A 21,854-nucleotide genomic window follows, 5' to 3' on the forward strand; every position below is an offset into this window, starting at 1 on the left:
CTTTAAAAAACTATACTCATTATCTACTAGGATGGTCCTAGAATTACCCAACAAAGAAAACACAATGTTCAATGAGTCCGATACCCTTTTCCATACCACCAAGCCATTTTTTCAAGCCTGGGAACAGAAAATGATCCCTGGATGCATTAGGTAGCAAGTGAAACTTTAATTTATTAATTTTGGCCATTGCAATAACGGATGTATCAGATGGTCAATTGTATTCATTCAACAACACTTTCTTCTTGGCCAAATGCGGCCATTTTTGCTTAATTTCTTCGCTCAAGGGTTGCAATAACTTCGCATAATATTCGCAGTTGATAGTTTTTCCTTTTTCAAGATAGTCAATGAAAAATATCCCACGCGCATCCCAAATAAACCGACGCTATGATCTTGTCTACAGATGGGACGGGATTTGCCTTCTTTGAATCCGGTTCTCTCTGTTCATACTTTGATTGTTCTTTTGTTTGAGGTGTGAAGTGATGGACCCACGTTTCATCCATAGTTATGGAACACGACTCAAAAATTCGGCTTGTCAAACACTCGATGGAAACATCTTCAGGACGCTGTTTTCGTTCCATTGTGAGTAAACGCGGCACCCATCTTGTGCACAAATAATATCGTGGTATTTTTCAAGCCACTACCGCCATCTCTAGATCACGCCAGATACTTCTGGGACCATCTTCTTATCAAGCATTCGAAAAAAATTAATATGGCGTCAAAAAATTGATAGATGTTGGAATTTTCTACACAACAAACCTAGAGGTATTTGAAAAAACACAGCCACCTATGCCTTCTAACAAAGACTCTATGTTACACCCAATTTCAGAAAATAAACGTAACTTAAATTACAACCTAATTATTAAGGATTATACACAAGGACATTACTGTTCGTACAAGAAAAACTTCGTCCTGTCGGATTCAATATTATACTATATAAGTTTCCTATGTCCCGAAACCTGGAAAAGCTGTTCTAGGGATTTCCATCGCGCATTTTAGGTACAATATTGGTGGAGAAACAGGAAAAGAAAAAATCATGGTGAATAAAAAGTGAAATAATAAAGTCGTTGTTCATGTTTTTTGTTTGCTGAACATCACTAGTAGAAATTCATTGAAAATTTAGATTTCAAATAAACTAAATAAGAACGCTGGCATATTGCGTTAGATTGCATTCCCAGAACTCTAAGAAGTAGCATTTCCGAAGTGAATAAATAAAAAAAAAATTAAAAGACAAGATTCTGTTGTAAACAATATAGAAACCCAAATTTCGAACATCTTTTTTATATAAACTCAAAAAGCGTATAATTTTATGTAATGATTGTTTTGTACACACTTTTTTGCTACAAAAGTATTTTTTATTCATTCAAATGAAAAGCCTTTGGAGGTCCTAAAACCAACGATGATGTTAAAAACCACCGCTTTAGCCATTTTTTTAATATCAATAACAGAAGGTTGAGATAAGACAAAAACCAATCGAAAATTTCGGAATAATTTAGTTGCTATACAAAATTCATGGGAAGTACTCCATATTTATCTTTATTTTTTCTAGTTTCGATCATCATATAAATTTAAGATGTCTTTATAAAATAATGTGCGTATCCTTGGTGTCATTACCGAACGCGAACTAAATTTGACCTTGATAATTGTCTCCACTTAATTCAACCTTATTTTTTCAGTAGAAAAAAATACCACCTCTCTGAGGAGTTTTACGAGCGTTGCATTGCCACATAAACACGTGACCCGTCTCTCAAAAACAACCGTGAAGGAATTATTCAATTTATTTTTCCACGAGTTATTCTCAAGCAAGGTTATCGTTGCGAAATCTTTTAATTTATTCTGAATGTCGGATGACTCGGATGAGACTCTGTTTCCTATTCTCCTATTCAAATTAAATATGATTAATTAGCGTATAAAAACTAATGTCGACGATGGTTTACCAAATCAAATAATCTAACAATCAATTATGATTATTAAAGATGATTTTACTACTAACACGTGCTTATCTCAGCTTTATTGAATTATTTATAGTTTAAGGCAATAACTGACAAATATTATCGAGTAGTACTTAATATCCCATAGATGGAAATATTCATAGGTTTAAGTATTTCTACATACTTTTCGTTTCGTGTACACTGCGACCCAATGGGATCTATTGTGTCCCCTTTTCTTAATGCGATACTGGAGAACTCAGTTGATCCATCAATCCCACTCCTTTTAAAAAGTCTAGAATGTGGGAAGACTTCAATTGCTAGAGATCTTCGTCTTCTATTTCATACACATCCAGGTGTAGTACTCTGGAGTTCCTTAGGCTACCATTATACTAGGATGCTAGCATCCGGGAGGTTAGCGGGACATTAAATCGAATTAGAGCGATTAGACTAGGGATGCCACCATCGGATACTAACACAGCCACCCGGAGGCTCGATTTTGTGCATCCCGGCTGAGATGCTGAAATGCGAGCAGCCAGTCGCTTTTTACATCCCTCGGGATGCACAAAATCGGTTGTGGGGCATTGGTTCAAATGCGGCGCATTATACTAGGCTGCTAGCAGCCGAGCAGGCGCTCTATTTGACATATGCGCGCGCACGCAGTTTGATCAGAGTTCTAACTAGTTTCTCTTCGGGTGAAATTGGTCTGAGGAATCTTGTACCTTGTGTAGAGATGTCGCTTTGGATGTAGCCTAGAAGCTATTTGAAAAAAGAAAGTGATATTCTAAAGTAATTAAAAAATCTTATTTCACTATTGCACAGTTCATCAAACAATGTAATATACAGGCTTTTAACACGACGGACAGCTAAAAAGGGGTCCACACTAAACTTCCTTTTTGCACGACGCCTTCTTTTCTTAATTAGTAACATCAGCAACAACATCTCTTCATTCGTTGGGGCCGTATTGATTACTGGCAAAAAAATAAAATAAAATAGCTGTCCGGGATGCTAACATCCCAACACAAATTCGACTCAAAGTGGGATGCCAGCATCCCGGATGCTAGTATCCTAGTATAATGGTAGCTTTAGTGTTTCACACTTCGAGAGAATAAGGATAGAGGTTTGATCCTCTGTGAAACAAAATTTGCACGCCGCATTATCTACTAGATCTAGCGTCTTCAGGTGTTTGTTGAGGCGACAGTGCCCCGATAAAACTCCTGTTAGTATTCGTAGATTGTTCTAACTTATGTTGATCCATTCAGCCGATCTACTCTGGTTATAGTTTTCCAGAAGAGTCTAACTACCTTCTTTTGCAGTGCTTTTTCCATTGTTCTGTAGCTGATACCACAGAAGGGTTCGGGTTCCATGAAGGTCTGCCCCAGCTTTAGCGAGCTTATCAGCTATTTCATTTCCCTTTGCTCCGGTGTGTTCCGAAATCTATTGGAGGGTAATTTTATTAGATAGTTTAATTTTTCTAGACAGTTCCAAACGAGTTTGGATTTTGTGATAATGGAGCTTAGAGCTCTAATGGTTGGTTGACTATCGTACAGGATGATGACCTCCTGTTTGCGATAGTTCCTCTCTAGATTGAACTCAACACATTTTTAAATTGCACTGTTTGAAAAATGCTTGGACTTTCAGAGTATTTGCTCCTGGGACCGTACACTCCTATTCTAGTTCCGTCTGGTGTTTTTGATCCATCCGCATACCATTTAATGGAATTTCTGTTCATTTTTTGTATGGTGTTTTCATCCCATTTGCTTTTACAGTTTATTATTGAAGTGAAGTTTTTCTCATAGCTAAAATTTTTCAATGCAACGTGGGAGATTTAGAATCACTTTTAGTGCAGCTGTTGGGCAAGATTTCTTGGCCCCAATTGCACATAAGCAAGCCAATCTTTGTACCTTTAAGAGTAAACCAACCACACCACAAATTTGAATATTAAGGCTACTAGGTGTAGTCTGTGCAATTATTTGGGGCGAATACATTAACGTTAAAGTAATTTTTTTGATGAATGTTAGTAATCATATGGTCCGCAAGATAACCAATACGAAAATTAACGCCTTTAAGAACACTCATAGCATTTCTATTTCGTCGTACGAGCTAAATAGTTTTCAACATATGATGAAAGTGTTGCGACTAATTCGATTTTAATAATCCTACGTGAATATGTTTTACAAATTAATAGGATAATCGAATTAATATCATTTCGTAAGATAATCTTCATAAGATAAAAACAATTTAATAACGTCAATAGACAGGAAGAGTTTTATAATTCTTTCAAAGATTAGAATCATCTTTATAGCGACACGTTTCAAATGAAATTAAGCAATCACAATTGAATTTGGACTAATATATTATATATATCTCATATTAGATATTCAGGAGCTTAAGACGTGGTTTTTATTTTTATCAATACTACGGTTGAGTCTCTAAAGTATCAGATATGCAATTGAAGTTGAAATATACAATATGAATTTGATTTTTTGTTTAATTGGAATGAATTCAGTTGCTTATATTAATAGTAAATCCCTTTATTTTACAACAAACCAAAACATGCTTGAATCCCGAAAGATTTCAGAAAATGCATTTCGTAAAATGCAATTCTCTTGCAGATAACAAACTATCTAAGGACTCATTATTTAAGGACCTCTATGAAACAAGAACGGCTTCCAGATTTGTCCCTATTACGAGGGTGGCTCAAATATAAACTAGAATTTGAAATATTATAGCGAGAAGGATGTACTGGTGCGCTACGCTTCATTATTCGTTTTTGGTCAAAGATAATGTTAAATCCGCGGAAATTTATTGAAAATTCTTCGAGCAATTCGGAATGAGTCGCTCTCCAAGACTTGAGTGTATGAATGGTGTTCCGCTTTCTGAAAAAGGCGTGACTCCCTAGAACAAGTGTTACCGATGAGACCGTCAGCGTTGTAGAAAAATTCAGTTTGGGAGACCTACGCAGTACTGTACGCGATATGGCTGAGGAATTGCGTACGGTACCGCATCATTTCAGCCAAATGAGTGCGAAGTCATCTGAATTTTGAGCAGAAATTCACACGCAGCGAAGTTTGCAACGGTGGTGGTGGTAATGGCACGGACGTGATTTGGGTACACCACTATATGCCGAAGAGTGTAGGAAGACAAACAAAGGCGCCAGTAAAAGCGAAATTACACTGTCAGCGGTGAAGGTGTGTATACCGACATGAGAGGAGTAATTGTGGTTGATTTTTGCACTGAACAACCAACTGTGGATGGGTAGTATTACAGTAAAAAAGACGAAACTGATCTAAAAATCAAAACGCTGGACCGCATACAGCTAACGATTGAAACCTTGAACGAATTAGTTTAAGAAACACTGAAACGCCCTCTTTATAGTCCCGATTTGTCACCATTATTTATTCGGTCCATTGAAAGGGACACTTTTTGATGCATCAATTTTTACTAAAATGTCCTAAAAGTTTTTCGTTGTTTTGTTATTTGTTTTTATTGAAAAATGAATAATAATTTTTTCTGCGTACAATTGTTATATTGAAAAATAAAATATAATGTGGAAAGAAACAAAAACCATTACATCGCAAATCGGCATTTTTTTTCACTTGAGGGGTGATTCTTACCCTAGCACGTACATTAAATTGCTAAGGTTGACGAGTTATCAATTTGAATGATACGCTTTGTTTGATATTGCAATTTGAATCCTTGTTTAAACTATTTGGTTGCTACTAACTGCTACTTCTACTGTTACTAAATATACAGAAGCAATCAATTTTTGAAAACAAATTAATTACTCTGTAATGACATCAATGGAATTTAAAGGAGCATTCATTAGTTTTGGATAATCAACAAATGATATCAAACATTTAAGTGTTTACGAATAAATAGAAAATACTCTCGATGAAAGATGAGAGGAATTATTATTTTTGAAAGTAAGTTAACTAAATTGAAACAACAAAAATAACATAAATATATATCTTCTATCTGCTAATCCGTCATTAACAAACGGAAACACATAAGGATGAATTTTGTTTTAGAAAATAATTTGTTGTATAGCTTTTAATGAAAAAATTCTATTCATGACTCGTTTCAGTTAAATCGCGTCATAAGGCCTCCAAAATTTTCATTCGAATGTGCTTTTTTTGTAAATTTAATCTCAAAAAATACAGAGTAATGAGTAAATTATAACTTGAGGCAGGCACCATCCACTGATGGGTCTATGAGGTCAGTGGATCAGTGTAAAGCTTAGATTTTGGTGGTTTTCGTTGCGGTTTTTGTTTCTTATCGCTGATGTATGAATAACTTCATTGATGGTTGCAATACCGAGGTCTGTGTGTAATGCGTGGTTGCTTATAAACCACTGCAACCTCATAACTCTATACCATATGGCCATATTGGTTTTAGGATGATTTTGTTCATAAGTATCTTATTAACAAAATCATCCTAAAACCAATACTGAATTAGAATAGTTATGTGAAAAGCCGAAAAAGATAATTGAATTTTTTATAGCAAAATTCCGGGTATATAATCGAATTACCCTCGTATCTATAGAAGGCAAACATCTCGAACTGAAATTGTCTGCTATAGATGATTTAATTAATAAATTTGCCGAGAAAAGGAGAGAGAGTTTTATCTATTGATTTCAATTGTTTCACTAAATAGCTCCTTTTGTAAGTAATAAGTAAATTAAGTTAATAATGGCAACCTCGATCTAGATCGGTTGTGGTTCAATTGGAGACCCCTGGCCACTTGTATTACCTTTTATTTTCACAAATAATAAATGTTTTATATTATTTAATACCAGTGCTTTTGTTTCCTTGTGAAAAATTTACCCTTCATTCGGGCTTTTACAGTTAGATTGAAGGGCCCCTTGGAAAATTTTGATACAGGACACGCTACGCCCTCGTAACGTCGACTCCGTACAATTTTCAAATCTTTATACAAATAGTTTCGTAAAATATGATGAATATATCGAATCACGCTAATCGTAGTGGAAAACACGTCGATACAAATAACTCTTTTTCACTCAGTATGTTTATTCTAGGTACGTAATTTTGCAATAACACAAGATAAATATAAAATCTCGTCTAACTACCTAGCCAAACGTATTTGCTAATATCACAGCCACCAATTCGAAAATGAAGCAATTACTGTTTTATTTATAACTTGTTTCTACATTTCGAAATCTTGCTTAATTCTTCCCTAATCCAGGTGTACATTTTGATGCAATTTCAATTTTTAAACAACATAAATTTATTACTTCATCAAATTATCATTTATCTAGTTCATATTTCAACGTGTACAAAAGTTCTTTTTAGTCGAATTTTTCGAGGAAAAATTAGACGGTAGACATGACTAGAAAAAAAATGGGGGGCACATCATTTTTCCCATGTTTCGAGACCTCCTGAACACGATTATGATGGTTTTTCGAATGTCTGTAGCTACAATTCTTATTTTCGTCTCTCGAGCAATTGCTATGGGTCCGATTTGGTTCAAAATTAGCATACACGGCTTTTTTGGCGGCGGATTGATGTTATTAGAGTTTGGGGTTGAAAACAAATGAATATTTCGAGGGGTCGCAGTGCAAAAAAGTGGTTTTTGACCTTTGCTCACCTCTGCAGGTCAAACGAAAAGCGAGTGAAATATGAAATTTCACACGTAGGTTCAATTAGTTGCGAGATGATTTCCTGTCTAAGGTCGAAACTTTCCATCTTCACCCCTCTCCATTTTATGGTCATTTTTGTTGTATTTTCTTATTTTTTGGCCAGAAAAAGTTTAACTAGAGGGTTCGAACTTCGCATGCAAGTAGGGGTGATGTTGAAGAATTGTCTTTCTCAAGTTCAAAGTTTTCTTCTAGCACAAAACGCCCGAAATCATTTTGATCGTTGTAATTGTTGAACTGGACCGCACAAAAGTTCTTTTTATTATACGCACGCATATCATTAAATTGTTACATGACGAAGCTCCCCAAATATTTTCGATCCTCCAAAAATTGAGGAAACTTAGGAATTCAGTTTACTAGCGATATAATCAAACATATTACATATATAAAACAGCTTTTATTAGTGATCTAAGCCCCTCAACAATACACTATATTTTTATCGCTTCAGAGTGTTTTTTGTCATTTTTATCATTTGAAGTTATCATAGTTTTTTCTTTCTTCAACTTCAAGTGAGGATTGAAATATTGATGATGATTGTTATTAGCAATAACACCGCACTTTCTGGTGTCGTCACCTCATTTGGTCGATCACTGCGATGCTGGTCTTCGTACAGCCTAGTTTAAACTCTACAGTTGATAATCAAAGAACAGTCTCACCCATAGTTTTTTCCATGTTTACGAATTCACTGAAAACCTTCACTATTGATGGTTGTCAAACAAATACCAAACAACGTGGCGTCTTCAAGCTTGAAACTTATTCTTTATATAGACAGTGTACTACCGCCGTTTTTAGGTCAAGCCGTGTACTTTTGGGAGCATCCTCGTAAGCAGAATAGAGCAAAAACAATTACAACAACAAATTAGAACATGTAAGTGATGCAGCAAAGCAAAGGTAGACCAAAAATCAGTATATAACAGTCATCAATAACTTTTTAACGCAATATTTTCAGTAAACAAATCTTCTCTACTATGCTGGTATCCTACTATTCAAATAAAAAGTGTGGGATTCGATTTTATTCTACGCTTACATCAATTACTAATATGAAAATATGTTTTGACATCCTGTTTCCCACAGCTGGTTTCCGGTTTACCTCTAAAGAATATAACAACAGACTGTTGTTGTAGCTGAATTATTGCCACAGCGCCTATCTATTTTGCCGAATGATTAGAATTGTAATTTCAGAAATCTTCACGCTATAATCGTTCCGTTTTTTGTATCGGATTCCCCGTAAATTTTGCAGCAAGGAAAATTTTATTGTACAAATAGAGGATTGTCCCAATCATATCTATATAAAATATAACGAATCAGAGTATACACAAAATATGCATTACGGGTCTGGAATTATAATTAAGCACCGTACACACCGTATTTTGGAATTACTATTTATTTTTGTTCGAATGGTCACGATTAAGTTAATGATTCACAAATAGTTTCATTTTATAAAGTGATTCTTCGAAAAAATTAATGTTTTACTTGCAAAAAGTGACAGTATGATGTGTTTTATTGCTTGGTGCTATTAATCTGAATATCTATATCTAAGCTATTAAACACGAATTATAGTTCTTCCAATATCAATTGCAGATTATAAAAACTTATTTAAAAACCTTTGCCGACAATTTTGTTTAATCTACCATACCTCATTTTATAAATTTATTATTTTTATAAATACTTTTAAAAATATGAATATCTTATACTAGAAATTATTCGTTAAAATGAATATCAAATTATAAAACGTAGACGAGTAAAATGTAAAAGGGAGTTTGGTTTAAACTGTGGAGATAATGAGTCCACGTGGACTGACGGTTTATTAGATGTTTACCGAATTTTATACGGGGTGTAAACATTATTTTTCGTTTCTTAATTTGGTATGAGTGCCGCGCGTATTTATGAAATATTGAATGTACCTTGTACTGAAGAAACTGAAAACTATAATATGAAGGAGATACCGAATAACTCGAGAGCAGTACAGAAAAATGAAATCCTGAACAATCATCAATACATTGAAGTTTTAATTTAGTAAATTACTCAGAAGTACTGCTAGGGCATCTGAATCTGGGGAGAAAACAAATTCTTCGATAGAAAAAAATGCAACATAGTGTAGAGATCGATAGAAAAATGTGGACCTTGCTAAAAAAAAGTGTTTTATCTCGCCTGCTTATTAGCGCCAGCTGTACCTCGGTTATGAATTTGCAGACTCGATTATAATAAACAGTTGTTCGTCCTTGGTTCGAAAATAATTATTCAAAATAATTTTTTTTTATAGCTATTTATAATAAAGATATATATTTATCATTTCCTAGTGAAAAAAACCCTGTACATGTTACCTCTAACTATCCATTTTGCAGTATGTCCTTAATTTTCTCCCTTCAAATTAATAAATAGTCAAAAGATAATATTCAACAACAATTTATTTCATTTTTTAATATTTTTACGTACGAATATTATATATTTCTTTGTTAATCGCTGCAGACATAATTAATTTACCATCTAATGAATACGATAGTAGATATTTTGAAATACTACGACCGAATTAAAGTTGGACATGTCATTTTTGTTTATTAGTAGATAACCTCAGTACATCCACCCACCAATTATTCAAATACATAAAGTAAGTAAACTTTAAACTTGACCTCCAGTTAAAATTTTTGACAGCGTTTAGTTGCGGAGATTAAATTTTTTATGGCCGCTGGCCAAGTTCTTAGCGCAGTATTATTCAAAAAAATTGCATCACATCGAAGCAGTACGGGACTTACCGATCATTAGAGAATTAATAACTTAATTTACTATCCGTTATGAAGAATGAAATGAAAGTCAAAGAGAAAGGACGAGTTACAATTAGTACTAGCGGTACTAAGAAGAAATTCAATACGTAAACATCCTAGACAGAACGCGTAGTTTTTCTAATTATATTTTCAATTTATTTTTTATCACAACGTAAGGTAAGAGTACTTGTCTTTACTACCGTATCAAAACCTGCCAAAGAAGGGTAAAAACCCTTTAAATATCGTAAAGCTTCAAAACCTTGTTTAGTGTAAGAAGTTGCTTCTCGAAAGTTAATTTTAGATTCAAGGAAGCAATTGATGGTACATGATCGAGCTACTTATTCGTATCATTTGGGATTTTCACATAAAGTACAATGAAGATCTATCATAATGCCTTAACAAATTACTTTTAACGGTACAAAAAGGCCACCGCAAAATACTTGACGCGAAGAAAAGATTCCAGTTTGCAATGGTACACATTTGCTATGAAAACGAGCGGCATCGTTTTGTCCAATTTCATTCATATCATGGTACTCCATTTTATTTCTTAGACAATTAGTGAGTAAAAGACAGTACTTGAAAAGGAGTTTCTAAATTTTACTACGCCCTTTGGTAGTTATATCATCAGAGGAATAAATGCTAAGGTTACACAAAATTATTAAATTCAAGCCAAAATGTGAATATTTTGGAGTGGCCACCATATTACCCAAACCTAAATTCATTATTTTAATAAATGCGTGATATTTGCATGATTGACGTTGAACCATAATTTCTAGTGCTGAAGATTAATCCAAAATAACGAGTTCCTCCTTTTCATCAGAAGTCGCAACAACAACAATAAAATTGTATCAAAATAAAAAAGGTTATCCATAGTCTTTCCATCGAAGATCCTTCACTAGATATACCTACACCTTGATGGTTGAACCTAACATATTCACTCAACGATTTGTACGCTGTACGAGTTACTGGCCATGTGCAAATCTACAAATCCATATGCAGGTTGCAAATGAACGTCGAAAAGTTTTGATGGATGATAACCGATTCCATCGAGCAATGAAACTACCTGGATGAATACTGGATACTAAGTCGACGCCATAGTGATCTCAATCATGAAATGGCTGCCACGTCTGGTTCGTTTGGGTGCCCGTTGACACTCAAGTAATAAGAGGCACGACGAGCCTGATTCGCTCGCCAAATGGAGATCAGAAAAATCAACCAATGGAGAAACCAGAAATGATTCTTGGTTTAGCTATTACTGCTCCACTTAAACAGGCATGAATACAACTGGTAACCAGCCTTCTAAGCGGACACGATCATCGAAGATCCCATCTCCATGATTTAGGTATCATGGACGATCCGAAATGCTCCTGGTGTAGGGAGAAGAATTTTAAGAAAATTGTGAGTTCAAGTGTATTTCTTATCTGAAGGAGAAAATTTTAATTGAAGCAATTATAAGAATAAATCAAAAACTATTTCTAAATCTAAACGTTGGATTAATTCAAAAGTCTACACATTTATTAATGATCGATAATAATACAATAATTTCATAAATTTGCACGATTATCCTTGCCAGAACCAGTAGCGGACCATACAAGGAAATCTTTTGACTGGATTTTTTCACATTTTGAAAAATTCACTTTTCAATTAGATTAACTATAATTAAGTTTATAATGGCGTACAAAAACTAATTTTCTATAATTTAAGCTACATACCTGGAATTTAATGGTTCTCTTGAAAAATTTCAGAACAACAAAAAGTTATTTGTCAACAATAATATTTATTGTGGTTAATCATAATTGAACGGCCACTGATTCAATAACACAAATATTTTGTTGACCCTTTTTTTAATTAATACCTAGTACAAATCCGTTGCGAGTTTAAAGCCCGAAACAATTCGGGATAAATGAAAAATTCGCCGCAAAATAATTTGTTTCGGGCTTAATACATTCCTGTTTATATTTGACTCGCCTATCATTATCGATTTCCCAATAACCGCTTGTTCTTTCGATACCAGTCTTGTCTCGTTCTGTTTCTGTTTCTTTTTCTCTCTTGGCGTTGGGAAATTGTGTTTCTCAAAGAGTTTTGCCGCAATATATTACGTTGCATTACATGCGTCAAGTGTGTACACTTGATTTTGTAATAGTAAATGTATTGAGATTGGAACATGAAACTAAAAGATTAAATTGCTCCGAGGAGATTATCCAACCGAAATTTGTTTAGTTTTATTGATGAAATTTTTGAAAGGAAAAATGAAATTTTAATATTTAATCATTTGTATAAAACACACATATCGATATTTTTAAAAACAAGCACGTTATTTTCAGTTTTTCTTTGAATGCTCATGGGGCGTACAATCAATTCGAATTATGTCACAAACTAGAAAAAAAGTAGTACTCGTCTCCGCCCTAGAGCCGGTCCTGTCTATCTTTAGTGGAATTCCAAAGTTCTGCGAAGGCGCGGCGCCTATGATGTTTGTTTTTATTGATGTAATTTCTATTATAGCAGGTGGTTTATTTACATTGTTTCTTTTGCACTTTTTTCTATGTCTATTTATTCATTTGTTTTGTTTGTTTTGTTTTCTAGAACTTTGGAGAATTTCTTTTAGGATATATAAGGAGTTTGTACAGCGCAGATTAGTTAGTTTATAATAAATAGTTGTAGTGGACAGACCTAAATAGAAAGTAACAATTTACTTAAGTGATAGTGATAAGTGAATTATATAATTTATTGAGTGTAGTGTATAGAATAGAAATCGTATAAATAAAGTAGAAAAACATCATAATAATCCTTGAAAAGAAATACATTGAGAAACGTATCAAGCCTCAAGAATAATATATCATCTTTTATTGAAGATTTCTAGGGTCATAAACAATAGTATTATTGGGAAAATAACATGCAACGTTGCCAAGTATGTCTATAAATTCCGGGAGTGTCTGAAACATTCGAAAACAATGTCAACTGATATCATCAACTCGTCTATTTGTGTGATGACTTTGGCAGAACAAAGGGAAATACCTACATGAGTTTGTTTTTAGATATATTTAGTCCGATCCATGAGTTTTTGGTCTCATATAATAAATAGAGTGCTTTCGTCAAATTTTTAATGCACCCGTCAGCGACAAGTCTCAACAAGCTTTACACAAAGTTTCAACTTGCTGCTTCGATCTAGTTTATCATAGTTGAGCTGGAACGACCACTCACTAAAGTTGTTTTGAAAAATGTCTCAATTTGAGTTTCGCGCTGTTATAAAATTTTTGACGAAATAAGGATTAACACCAACAAAATCTGAATGGAGGTTACTCGTGTCCATCATTTTCAACAATTAAAAATTGGTTTAAGTTGTTTAGCTGGTGACGATAATCATTAGAAGATGACCCACTTACGGGAGGTCCTGGCGACTACTCCATTGATTATTAAATATTTGTCGCGAGGACCAGGACAGTCATTATAAACCTCCATAATATTTCTCGTCTACTATGTGGATGGAATCATTGATTCGTCAATAAATATCCTTGACCATTCATTTCTAGTCCAGTTTTTGTGTTCTCGAGACAAAACTAGCCTTGCTGCGCGATCTTAGACCGTAGAACTACAGCTCTTCGTACACTCCCAGAGCATTTATGACTGCTCGAGACTTTATACAAATGTCTTCTTATGTCTTATATCTTTGCCGAAGTTGTCTAATGACACTTTGACTCGTAGCAGCTTCACCTACTAGTATCACCTAGTAGCATTCCTTAGCATTTGCTTTTCTGTTAAATGTCTTTTCTACATGTTGCAGGTTGGGGTTAGCAGGTAAAATAATCAATTCAATAACAGCACGTTCCTCGGACGTTTCGATGAGTTTTTTGTTTCTAGTTAATAAAGTAAAGTAAATTCAGTGAAAGATAGTGTCAAAGTAAGAATTTGTTTTTTTGCAGTAAGTTTCTAATATGTTAAAAAGTTATAATATACAATCGAAAATACCTTGTTATCAAATTTTTAAGTTTTGGAAAGAAGAATAAGCCAAATCAGGCGAATACGGTAGCTGAGCGATGATTCCCGTTTCGTGTTTGGCCAAAATCCATAAATTTTCTTCAAAACGGTTTGGTAGTACTCTTTATTGACCGTCTGACCCCCTGGAACGAATTCTTGGTGAACCACACCACGGCAATCGAAGATAACGAACGAATCTTGAATTTTAACCGATTTTGACGCGGTTTTTACGGATTCGGCTCATTTTTGTAGCATCATTGGTTAGATTATTGAGCAGTTTCGATGTCATGTTCGTAAACCGACGTCTTATCACCAGTCAATAAGATTTGATTAATGTGGGGTCTTCAACTACGTTGTTAAGCATATTTTTGCAACCTCTACTCAAGATTCAGGTTTTTTGGTACGATCAGTAGTAGTAGTACGCTTCATACATGTCAAATCGATCAATAAGAGATAATGAGAGCCTCTACTATCTCTCGAATACCGACACGATGATTTTTGAACACCATCTCCTAAACTTTTTCATGTTTTCAACGATAACAGAAGTGAACGACTCACATGAGTCACTAAATTGTTTGTGCCACTCAAATTTTTACATACGCGAAAAAAGTAGACTCCCCAAAACACTTTGGAAACATTTTTATTGATATGTAACTGGAATTCTATAGGAAACACAAAATTTCAATCTAACTCATTGTTTAACTTTCCGAATCGCTGGCAAACACACATTAATTGATATATGAGGCTCAAACTTCATATGAAAATAAAAAAGGTTGTACCAATATAAGACGTAAGCAAATAAAAAAAACTCACCGTTGTTGATCAGCAAACACAAATTTCCTCAGCTTCAAATCCCTAAGAACAATTCCGTTTTCGTGACAAACTTGAACGGTTTCCGCGATTTGCTTGAATAACCTTCTAGCTTCGGATTCTCGTAGACGTTTCCTCGTTCTTACGTAGGAATGTAGATCGCCGTGAGCCTTAGGAAACACCAGGTATAAATAACGATTCCTAGCAATCAATTCATGGATCGAAGAAATCCTCGGATGAAAATCTAATTTGTAATGGGCCGATACTAAAGAATGATTTTCTCTCGATACAATCTGTAACAAAAAAAATATTCAAATACCAAGTGAGGTGTCATTAAAAAATACAGTAAATTATTTTACTTAAAACATATTTTGAGGATAGATCCAGAAGTGTCGCTAAATCTAGATGTGGATATTCAGGAAGGCCAAAATCTTGCAAATCAAAAACGACTTTTTTATACCAATGTTTTGAGTGGTTTTTGACTGATTTTACAAGGTTTCTTTTATAGACCAATTTTATTTTTGCACACGCAGGAATATTTCTTTCTAGTCAGATAAATTTTGGTCCATTTGGTCCAAACAAGATTTTTTTATTTCGCGAATAATCAAAATATAATTTTTTAACTGATTTATAATTTATAAATAATAAAAATATCTCGTTGCTACGATGTTATCGAGAAAATTAATTTTCATATCTGTTCATATATATCACGATGACATTAAAAGTTATTTGTTATTTTTGTATAAATATTTTAATGCATCGTTGAACAGATATTGAATAACATCTCGGTATATTTATATAACAAACCAGATTCACCTGTTCGGTCAAATAAATCAAATATGAAAAATCACCTTGATATCAAAATAGTAAAAAAACCTTGAGGTAAAGGTTACTCCGCACACTCCGTATATTAATGCGATCTGCACCGATCCAACTTTTTTATTTATTCAATTAAACAGTTATTACCGTTCGGCATTCATACTTGAAACACGTATTTGCTGATAAGTCATGCGTTAATTTCTGCAAAAGAATAAATATTAAACTCATTACGATCACGACTTTTTTTTTAAACGTACATTTTTGATGTACGGAATTTTTCATTATAAATCTAAATTTTTTATTAAAAACATGCGGAATCCTAGTAACGGATTCCACCAGGAGAGCTGATGGATATGTGGAACTCTCGTAGCCTACTCACTAAACCGCCATCTTCTGTTATCTCTGTCCAACCAGGAACTATGGTGATATTCCTTCTGGTGGGCGTTTTGCCCAAGAATTCTTTCTGTGTAACTAGCAGCATTTTACCTTGTGCAGCATCACCTGGACGATGTTATCTGAGTTTAGGCCCAACAGTCTTCTCTACTTCCCCTTTTAAGCTCCTCACGCAAGGAACATCATCTGAGTCGTGTTCATAATATGTACACTCGGGTGTTTGTACTTGTCTCATTGTGTGAAGATACCGCTGAACTTATCTCTCCGAATTTCCTTTCAGTCCACACTCTAAAGTCTTTTATTAGTCGTCGCGTCCATTCACCTGATTCTAGCGCGTTCGATAGTTGCCGCATCCTGCCTTGTTATATCTGATCTCCTTCTGTATATCTTCTTACGGTGGAAAACCGGAGGTCCACGGGGATTATACTCGCCACAACTAGGACAGCGTATACAGAGAGACAGTCCGGTAGGAGCGATTTTCAGTGCACCTTGTCTCTGTAGCATCGTCATCGCTTGGCAGTATTTCTTTATCCTCAGGGGCCTCAGGGCGTCTGACCAGACATCTCCAAATGGGTCTTTGACTTTTATAAATATATAAACAAACGATTTTAGGTCTTATTAATTGAACTTTTTTTAAAAAACAGATAAAATCTTGACTTTTTTCGATCTATTGCAGTCTTTATCAAAATATGATTTGACATCGACAATTTTCATAATTATATTAATCAATAGATCGACTACAACATGAATATCTAAATAAAAATCTATTTTCAATCACACTAAACAATTTTTGTTAGGTTATTATATCTTAAAAATAGCAGCTCTCAAATTATTCATAGTTTCATCGAAATTTATTATTAACAACTTTCTCGTTCTTATGTACGTGAACCATATAAAAAATTTGTGTTTTTTATATTTCATAGTTGATTAATTTTTATCGTTTTGTTGACTTTTTAATCTATTTTCCGAATATTGAGGTGTCTGTGTGTAAATAACGTTGTCATGTCATGTTGAGCTGAAAATTTTAACCGTTTAATGCAAATATATGAATTTCTACTGCAAAAGTGATTCAAGACGATTTTATATCTGAAATCTGAGTACCTACTTTTGAAATTTTTACACCTTTCAAATGTTCTGACATACTCATATATTAATTTTCTAACTTCCCTTATGAAATTAAATTTATTGAAAATATTTTTTTTACATATACGAAGGATACCTGAAGACGATAACTTGGTTATAGAAACGCGAGTAAGACAGTGTAATTGTTATGTTGTTATAGTGGTAGTAATTCCAGAAATGCCAACTTAGTAAAGAAAACGGAAACGGTTTGTTGTGAAAGTGAATTTTTCAATTTTTTCGATATCAAGTCTCTTTTGATATAAAATTAGCTTTAAAATTTATCAAGAAACAAACATTTAAAAAGATGTAAGACGTAGAAAGTTGAAGAAAAACACAGTTTCTTTATATAATAATTGAAACTAATCCTCAATTTACTGTAAAATTTTGACAGATGACATAAAAAACACGACGGAAGCTAACTGTTTTATCGTGCTGTCAAAATCTGAAAAGTCAATTAGAATCCTCTTTCTATTGTACGAGGATGGTCCTTGGTTATAAACAGTAATATATCGGGATGCAGAGTTTAAACGAGGCCGTACGATTTGCTAAGACCAGCCACACAGTGATTGACCAAATGAGGTGACGACTCCAGAAATGTTAAAGAAAATCCACAAAGCGGTGCTGGATGATCGTCGACTGGAAGTGGGCAAGCTAGCAGATATAGTAGGCATTTCAAAAAGTGTTTGTTTCCATCGAGTGTTTGGCAATGTTTCACATAAATAAAGCCGAATTTTTAAGCCGTTTCATAACCATCGTGGGTCCATCACTTAGAGAATTAAAATAATGGATTGAAAAGGGAGAACCGTGTCCAAAGAAGACAAAGACCGTTCCATCTACAGACTCTTGGTATGTATGCGGGATAATTTTCATTGACTATCTTGAAAAAAGAAAAACTATCAGCGACGAGTATTATGAGGATTTATTGCACCGTTTGACCGAAGAAATCAAGCAAAAACGGCCGCATTTGGCTAAAAAGAAAATGTTACATCGCACATTATTGCAATGGCCAAATTTGAAGAATTAAAGTTTGAATTGGTACTTTATGCATCCGATTCACCAGATTTAGCCCCTCCGGATTATTTTCTGCTCCCAGACTTGAAAAATTGGCTCGGTGGTTAAAGATGACATTACGTTGAAACATAAATATATTTTGTTCCAAAATTTTTTTATTTTCTTTGTTGGGCAAGGTACCTCTTGGACCAGTCTCGTATTAATAAAGCTACTTGCAAATATTGATACTTGTAACTAACTAAATTCGTAAGGATATTATCCTTTATAAATATTTGTATTTACACGCCTATGTAGCTAGGTACGGCTCGAGATGTTGCCATATAAGGTTTACTAATACTAAATAACGTAACAACAAATGTATTATTAGATCATAGTTTGCTTTTGAAATTATTCGGTCGTTTCGTTTAACGGGCGTTATTCCGAGAAATCTATAGAGGCATTTTAAATTTCAATATTAATTATATTGTCAGTAGGAGTGAATTGAAAAAAAAAAAAGAATATGTTGCAGCTAACAGAGAAAATGTCACAATACCGTTGAATTTATAATGAAACGAAAATTACGCAAGAAAAGTGGATTTAGTTCACATTAGTATACAGAGTGGAATATATCGAACAAAAGAACTAAATGAACGAGTCGAACCGCGCAATGTATTGGAAATATTATTTTTCGGAAATATTTCGAAATCGCGTGTTTCATTATTATCTCTCCCACGGTATTCCCTCATAAAAAAAATCATTTTACCAAGCTAACAAATAATTTACTCACCCCAATGTATTTATTATACGAAATAATAATATAAGCTCACGCAGTCTTCTTACAAGATAGGGTGGGTGAATCAAAGGGTTATTTACCTATTTTATTGTAAGACTCCCTACGAGTTTGCTGAAACTGCAAGAAAATTTTCCCAGGGGCTTTTAATAATGGTTCTTTTGAAGGGTGACAAATGAGTATAGCGTTAAAAGATGGTAGGAGGGTGGAAGATAAAGTTTATGTACTTTATTCGTAAGGTGAATTAATGATAGGTGTATTTAAATTAAGCGAGGCTATTAGAGAAACAAATATTTTTGTTTTCCACTCAAGGGAGAAATGTGGTTCTTGTGGTTTATGAATAATGGCCCAACGGTATAATTTAATAGCTTAATGAACGATTTTAATCAGCAAAATTGACTAAATTACTACCAAGTTCACAATTCGTGAACTTTCGTAGCACTATTTTTTTATCACACCTCGTAACTAATAAAAAAAAATTCAGTTGCTTTTCTTCTATATTTTTTTCTCGACATCTTAGAATCATATCCAGCCATCAGTAATATTGCAAAAAAAAACATTCACGTGACATTCTCGAAACGTTACATTAGTAATTCTCAAATGTGTGTGTCTTAATACATAAGACTAAATATTACGTAAAATTTTTGATTTGCCAATCAATTTGTATATTGGTTGATTCGAAACTCCTAATTTATAACTATAAAATAATTGATGTATGCAATAATAACCTTGCCACCTTTTGATATTAGAAATATAAACAATAGCGAAGGAAATGTCAGAAAACTCGTGTCGATTCTGGTATTGCCACTTCACGAAAACATTTGCATGCTGTCTTAACAATTAGATATTTCAAGAATTTACGATATATTCACACAGGGCGTAGCGTTTAATTATGTTTACCTATTTCAAAATAATAATTTTCCAATCAGAGACGTAGGCGTCAAATTTATTCATGAAATATTTCATTATTAGTAAAATTACAGTTACGTAAAAAAATTTACTGTGACTCAATTTCGAACAAAACGTTGGTACATCATACTAATTCTCATTTTTTATTCATATTATTTAATTAGATTGATTTTGCAGGTAAATTATTCACTTACAGCGATGCCCTCGTATAGAATTATATGGTGAAATCATGTTTATTCCTGAACCACTAAATTCTCCTTGTAATCGAGTCAATAGACAATAAAAGTACTTCACCTTGTATACGGTTACATCATTGATATTGAGCAACGTGATTTATAGGATTAAATATTAATACAATCAATACTTATGTATACTAAGTATTAGATATTATATTTCTTTAAAAAATGGGGAAATGAAGAATACATTATATAAAAAAACCATAAACAAATATTATAAATAGTAAATGGTAACTAAAAAGGACCACATGAAGTTGCTTGCAATAATTCTGATGCTGTTTATATAGGAGAAACAACGCGATATTTTGAAATGAGATTAAAACGCCATCAATACAAGAATTGGAAATTAAAATATCAACTTATTACTTGGAATTATTGAATATTAACAATTTAATGAAAGTGAGAATATACATTCAGAATTGATTCCTAGACAAAAAAGTATATAGACAACTCACACCATTACGAAAAAAACCAAAAATCCATGGGATCTATGGAGCCTATGTTATTTGCATACAACAAATTTTTACTATTACTAAAATGGAGAGACCTCGTCTGTCTTAACTGTCTGGGTAATTTTTTTCCATGGCCCATGGATGTTCTGCAGAAGTGGAAAGTATTCCTGGGATCGCTGGCTTTCAAGCAAGTCTTAACAATAACCTAACAATTCCATAGGATGTTGATGTACCCAAATTTAAGTTCTAAAAGAGTATTTGCAAATGGATCACTATCTTTATATCTACCTAGGCTGAACTAGTATACAAAAATATGAGAGATCTAGAAAATGTGATCGAAAAACTTAAGGAGGACCCGGAAAATAAAATATTTTCAATTGTGTTTATTAGTTATCCAAACTAAAAAACGCTGGAAATGTTGTAGTAAAAGTTCTACAGTTACATACAGGGTGTTTCAAAAAAGGTGATCCCGTCTCTAGTATAGATAGAAAGCTGAAAAATATTTACTCAGTAAAAAAATTTTCGTAACACAAAAACCCATTTTTTTTAAATCTTATATATTAAAAAAATTGATGATTTCCATTCCGAGTCCGTTCAGGCGTTCTACCCAATCGATTTGCTTAATTTTTTTTTTTTCAATAAAAGGTATTGATGCACAGATCAGCCAACAACCATCGGATTTCATCTAATTTTCACCATTCTCAAGTTATACTCAAATGCGATTTCCCCCTGTACATTACTTATGGGAGTTTTTCACATACACACGTTCTATCCTCAATAACTCAGGTTCTGTTCAAGATAGAGACTTCGTTTTGGTTTAAGAACATTCGCTGAAACACCTTCTTTCTTTTGAGTTTTTGAACACTTAAATCGGTTGAGTTGGAGAGGAGCTAGGCGCGGACATTCAATGTGGAGTTATGGATTTTTGTAGGTTTTTGGCAATTTTTCTACATTCAAATATCTATATCTCAGGTTCTAATATAGCTACAGAGTTCGTTTTGGTTTAAGAACATTC

At 33.7% G+C, this 21,854-nt stretch overlaps 1 protein-coding gene across 1 annotated transcript in view; it reads right to left on the reverse strand.

Moving 5' to 3' along the window:
• The window catches only part of LOC130899958 (tribbles homolog 2), an 89,480-nt gene that overhangs the window by 54,757 nt on the left and 12,869 nt on the right, over positions 1-21,854 (reverse strand). Inside the window, exon 3 of the mRNA XM_057810178.1 lies at positions 15,132-15,421. Coding sequence (XP_057666161.1) covers positions 15,132-15,421 — 290 coding nt within the window. The remainder of the gene's footprint in view (positions 1-15,131; positions 15,422-21,854) is intronic.

This window comes from Diorhabda carinulata, chromosome 12 (assembly GCF_026250575.1).
Source record: "Diorhabda carinulata isolate Delta chromosome 12, icDioCari1.1, whole genome shotgun sequence".
Classification (NCBI taxonomy): Eukaryota; Metazoa; Arthropoda; class Insecta; order Coleoptera; family Chrysomelidae; genus Diorhabda; species Diorhabda carinulata.